Source organism: Sapajus apella, unplaced genomic scaffold (assembly GCF_009761245.1).
Source record: "Sapajus apella isolate SASKATOON/1434 unplaced genomic scaffold, GSC_monkey_1.0 scaffold94, whole genome shotgun sequence".
NCBI classification, from domain to species: domain Eukaryota; kingdom Metazoa; phylum Chordata; class Mammalia; order Primates; family Cebidae; genus Sapajus; species Sapajus apella.
Window position 1 is genome coordinate 912,602 of NW_022437034.1, and position 6,000 is coordinate 918,601.

The 6,000-nt window shown below is 54.8% G+C and overlaps 1 protein-coding gene across 1 annotated transcript in view; it reads left to right on the forward strand.

The window, feature by feature from the left end:
• The window catches only part of TSPAN15 (tetraspanin 15), an 81,663-nt gene that overhangs the window by 38,451 nt on the left and 37,212 nt on the right, over nucleotides 1-6,000 (forward strand). Inside the window, exon 4 of the mRNA XM_032256188.1 lies at nucleotides 4,562-4,657. Within this exon, the coding sequence (XP_032112079.1) occupies nucleotides 4,562-4,657 (96 nt within the window). The remainder of the gene's footprint in view (nucleotides 1-4,561; nucleotides 4,658-6,000) is intronic.

Below are 6,000 nucleotides of genomic sequence, written 5' to 3' on the forward strand. Positions count from 1 at the left end.
TAAAAATACAAAAATTAGCCAGGCATGGCAGTGGACACCTGTAATCCCAGCTACTATGGGAGGCTGAGGCAAGAGAATCACTTGAACCTGGGAGGTGGAGGCTGCAGTGAGCCAAGATCACGCCACTGCATTCCATCCAGCCTGGGCGACAGAGCGAGACTCTGTCTCAAAAAAACAAAACAAAACAAGAAAACCAAATACCTAATACGGTGTAAAAGCTGTGTAGAAAGTTGTTTATGGTACATTGTTCTTTAATTTGTATTATTTTTTACTGTTGTGTTATTTTTATTGCTCCTTTTTCCCAAATATTTTCTATCCACTGTTGTTCAAATCTGCGGGTACAGAACCCATGGATGTGGAGGGCCAGCTGTGTATCCTGCCCACCTATAGCAGAACTGCTGGCCGTCTAGAAGTAGAGAGTGCTCCTTGCTGGTCTGGCCAGACACCCCCCGAGGTGTGCCCCACTGTGGACGGCCGTTGGGGAGTGAGGCTGGAGCCCCCAGTCCCAGGGACACTGAAACACAACGCTCCCCCACCATGGTTATGAACCTGTGACTCCGGCCAGGTCTGAGGAAGGGTCTGGGAGCTGCTCACTGCACATGCCCCTTCCCACGTACTCTTTTCTTCTGGCTCCCTGGTTCTCTTCCACTCCAGGTTGGCAGATTGGGCTTCTACTGGGACTGGAGCAGAGGCTAGGGTGTGGGGTCAATGAGAACAAGTCCCCATTCTAGAGGGACAGGGGAAAGGCTAAGATGATGGCTCGGCCCCAGGCAAAAAGGAAGGAGGAAAATCCTAGGCCACGCACCTCTCCTCCAAGTTTTTATATTGTTTTGTTTCTGAGACAGGGCCTTGCTCTGTCACTCAGGCTGGAGTACAGTTGTGTACCCACAGCTCATTGCAGCCTCAGCTCCCAGGCTCAAGCGATCCTCCCACCCTCAGCCTCCTGAATAGTTGGGATTACAGGTGCATGCCACCATGCCTGGATATTGATTGATTGATTGATTGATTGGTGGAGATGAGGCCTCGTCATATTGCCCAGGCTGGTCTCGAACTCCTGGACTCAAGTGATCTTCCTGCCTCGGCATCCCAAAGTAGTGGGATTATAGGCAGCAGCCACTGTGACCAGCTCGTCCTCCAAGTTTGAGAACTAGGTCTGCACTAGGCCAGCAGCAGGGCCTTCCCAGCCTCAGGTCTCAGTCTGCGTGGAAGCGGTGTTAGCCAGAGGCAGCCTGGAGAAGCCCCAGGCTGCTCCTTTCTCAGAGGGGGTCTTGGTCCTGTGCAGGCAGCTGGCCTGGTGGGAGGCTCCAGCCGCTGGCCCCTCCACTCCTTTTTCTATCCCTCTGGCCTCTGTGCTGGAGGAGATGCCGCCACATGCCCCGCTCCCTTCAATTCTTCATTCATTAAAAAACCCTGAGAGAGAGGTGATGTGTAGGCTTCAGATATCTTTAAAACTAGATTTAAAAGACAAAGCTAGAAAGGACAGTTCTTCATAGCTTTCTCTGGTGCTTTAAACAACATGCTTTCAAACCCTGTGGCCTTTGATGTTTGCTTACTCTTTGCTTAATTTAGCCTGGTTTAGTCCTCACTAGAGCTGCCTCTGCTGGCATGGCCTGGTTTAGAGGGGAATGGGGTGGGGGCGGTGGTACTGGGTACATTGGGCCTCTGGGAATGGCAGAGGAAGCTAGAATTCTTTCCTGTCCTCTGAGTGGCTCCCTGGTGTCTCTGAATGTTACCAGTGCTGTCAGTGTTGGCATAGCACTTTACAGGTAAACTGCACAGCCAGCTCACCTCATGGGATCTTGTCATGCACACCCCCCACCCCCCATTACCCCCACGGAACCATCCCAGTGTCCTCCTCATCTCCTGGCACACATGCACACGTGCACACATGCACAAGTAGCGCATACTTGCAAGAGCCCCAAAGAGCTCCCTGACGGGCGTTGGGGGCAGCTGCTGTCCATGAAGCCCAGGGACATCTGTCGCTCCTGCCCACTCAGAGAGGCCTCCATCGGGGCCGCCCTTTCCGCAGCAACTGGGTTCAGCTTACCAGATGGAAGGCCTAATTTTCAGAGGCCCCTCTCGAAATCGAACCTTGGAAAGTGCCCAGGCACCGGGAGGGTTTGGGGAGGCAGGCTGGGGCTGCTCAGCAGAGAGCCAGAGCCTTTCCCCATGGCCACAGGGCAGACTCTACTCTGCTGCTTCTCTTCCTTCCTGCCCTGGGCTTCCCACCTTCATCCCACCCACTTGCCAGCTCTGGGGGAGTCCGAACAGCATAGTGGCCAGTGGGGGTGTTGTGAGTAGGCCAGTGGGCCAGGGCAGGTGCAGAGGGACATGGTGGGCCAGCACTGTGTCTATGTTGCCTCCGGAGTAGGGGGAAGCCACCTGGCAGGAACCTCCCGACATGTGGCCTTCGGTAAGGCCCTGACCCTGGCGGAACCCCATGTGTACGTAGCTCAGCCCAGGGTGCCGTTCCATGCTGTGAGCTCATTCCTCTGCCCCACCCTGGCTGGCAGACTGGCCCCACCCTGGTGTCCTTTTTTTTAGGCACCCTCAACCATATCCCAGCCAGCTGTCCTGTCCCTTCATCACCCAGAGGAGCAGGCACCCAAGTGTGGAAAAGCTTCATGACCTGGGGGCATCTGGGAGGGTGGACCTGGGGCCACGACAGTCCTTGTTCTGCCTGAGCTGCTTAGCTGGAAGGCAATCCTCCCACCCAACTTCTGCCCTGGGGCCTAGTGCCAGGCCCTCGAAGGGCCATGGGCTGGTGAGTTGAGAGCTGCTCACAGAAGCCTGCATCTCCTCTCTTCTCTTCGGGCTATCTCCAGTCTTCTGTAGTCCCAGGCCCATTCCAGGGCTGCTGTTTATCATCAGCAGAGGGCTTTCCTTCTGGCCAGGGAGGCCGGTTTCCCTGAGCCCATCTCCTTCTTTACCTTGGCTTTGAGCAGAGGGAGGCTCAGTGGGGAACTGGGTGCTGTAGTCTTTGTTCCTCTTTTCCTGATCCTGGAGATAATTTTGGGAGATGGCCCCAAAACTGAACCTTGGTTTCTTATCTTAGCACCTTCAAGTGTGTCAGGCTGGTTAACACCCTGGTCCCGGCGTCTCTTTGCTAGTGACGAGCTGGGTGACCTTGGACCAGCCACCCCACTCTGGGCTGCAAAATATTTGTGACAGTAGGGGCCAGAATTTGTGCCCTAGAGGCTGCCTCGATTGCAGTCAGTTTTTTGAACAAGAGTTGGGGCCTCAGTTTCCCATTGGATTTGTTTTCCACCAATGATGTGGGTGTGACATAGTGCCAGAGGGTATTTGTCTCCTGGAAGAATAGACGCAAATCTAGAATAATAACACCAGGACTACGATATGCCTGGTGTCCTGCTAAACACCTTCGCAGCTTTTTATTGAAATCTCACAACATTTCTATGAGGCAGAGAGTGTTTTCCTCCTGATTTTGTGGGTAAGCAAACAGAGGCTCAGAAGTTAAAAGAAGTAGCTGATGCCTGGGTCGCTGCAGGGACGGTGTCCTTGATTATGAGGCTTGACAGCCCCTCTGGGACTTGGTTTTTGATCCTCAGAGCTGGAAGTTACCTTAAAGACAGGCCTAGAGGTTCACAGTGGGGAAGCTGAGGCCCAGAGAGGAGAAGTGAGCTGTGATGGGGCCTGGAGCCAGGATTCTGTTGTCCCAGCGTACCCTGTGGTGCCACCCCCAGGAATTGTCTGGCTCTTCTGTCCGGCCCCAGAGCCGAGAATGCCCTCTCTGTCTGCAGTCTCTGTGATACTCGACCTCCGTGCTCTGAAAGCTGCGATTGTCGCAGTGAGCTGGGCTGCCCACGTTCCTGCCCCCACCCCTTCCTACTGTGGGGCCCTTTGTGCTCTCGGATCTCAGCACAACAGCTGGGCTATTGATCCAGAAAGTGCAGCGTGGCTGGGAGAGGGCGGCCTGCCATGTTCCTCTGGGCGGGGACTGTCCCAGCCCCAGCCGAGGGGGACTGAGCGCTGCAGTGATGAAGAGGGCAGCCCCTGAGGGAGATCAGCAGACCCGAATTCCAGCCCTGGCAAGACCCCACCCAGCCTGCTCTGTGACCTCACTCCCTCCCCAAGCCTCAGTCTCCTCATCTGTAAAACAAGACGTTGGATGGTAGAGGAGTGTGGAGAGGGGCTCTGGAGGGCAAAGGGAGGATTTCAGTGTGGGCCCATCCTGGGCGGTAGAAAGAGCACCGGTCTGGAACCAGGACAGCCAAGTCTCAGCTCAGGCATGGCTGCATCAGAGCTGTGTGTCCCCAAGCATGGCCGCAGCCTCTCAAGGCCTGGGCTGTCTGGTCTGTAAAGGGAGTGGAGTGAATTACTCCTGCTGGGACATAGCACAGAGACTCAGGCATCAGCTGAGCACTGGAGGCATGGGAGGATGTGTGGGCAGGGAGGTAGCGGGCAGGTGTTCAGGGTGGGGAGTGGAGGGGGCGCCCCATGCTGGCAGGGCTTTCTCTACCCATCCAGGCTTCTGGGAAATCTTGGGATGGACTCTGGGAGTGTGTGGTTCTTTTCCTTTGTAATTTCTCCCTCTGAATAGACCATTGACTTCCTGAATGACAACATTCGAAGAGGAATTGAGAACTACTATGACGATCTGGACTTCAAAAACATCATGGACTTTGTTCAGAAAAAGGTGAGCCAGGTGCTTCAGGGTAGAGATGCTCCTCCCATGCCCTTAACTCCCCGTCCGGACCCCTGCAAGAAGATGGGGTGAGGGGTAACTTATCCATTCCCAAAGCAGGTGGCTGGCCAGGCTGGGCGGCAAGGGTGGCCGTGGACCGCCCACTAAGGATGGGGAGGCCAGGGCCCAACCTTCTTAGCCAGTCCTCTGCCCACATTCCTGGCCCCACACCTTCTTACCCTTCTGTCCCTCTCCAGTTACACTGGCTTCCTGCCGCCATCCCTAAACACAACAACGTCAGGTGTTGCTATAGGCAGCCTTGCAGGGTCCCAGGACACCACCCTCCAATGGGTGAGGATCCTCCTTCCTTGAGGCGAGCAACCTGCCCCAGTCCAGAGCCCCTCTGCCAAGTCCCTTCAGTGACAAGTCACTCCTTGTCAAGTTAAAGACAGCACTGATGGGGAGAAAGCTCTTCACTGATTTCAGTTTCCCCCAAATATGGGACACTGAACCAGACTGCTTCCTTCCTTCCATGATACCTCCTTGAGTGTGATGATGATCCTGTTCCTTTTGGGACACCATCCCTCCCCTCTAGGTCCATCTAAATCTGTTGGTGCAGTAATAATAATAATAATAATAATAATAATAAACAATAGCAGTGGTAGGGCCAGCTTCTGTCCTTGGGTGGCTTTTGTACATCAACTTCACTTGAGCCTCAGCTTCCTCACCTGCATAAGCAGAACAATGACAGGAAGCTCTTGGGGCATCATCATGAGGATTACCTTGACTTAATTCAGGAGACATGTTTAGAACAGTGCCAGTCACAGGGTGAGACCACAGCGCCAGCTGTGGGGATCATTGGTACATACTCCCAGGTGAGAACAAGCAGAGTGGGGGCTGCAGGCCCACTCAGCAGGGGCAGGACTTCCTAGGATCTAACCTCAGGGGCTTCAGCTGGCCTGGGCCCCTGTGCCAGCCCCCAGTGGGGACCAGTCTCTCCCCACGCGCAGGGCCACCTGCTGTGGCTGCTCCCTTGGCCCAGACCTTCCCTTCAGTCACAACAGGTGCGGCCCTCTGGAAAGCCTTTTTCTGCCAGGGATGTGCCTGCCAGCTTGGGCCGGGAGAGCTGAGTTCTGCTCCGGGTAGAGTGAGATGTTTTTATTGGAACCCGCCTTTGGCTGGCTTAGGATTTCATTTTTCCTGGGGTGGATGGAGGTAGGAGGTGATTAATGCTGAATGAGCACTTTCTTGGTGCCAGGCCCAGGGCTGAGTGCCTCATGTATGACGCTCTACGTCATCACAGCTCAGCTGTGCAGAGCTGCCATCCTTATTATTGCTTTACAGACAACCATCTG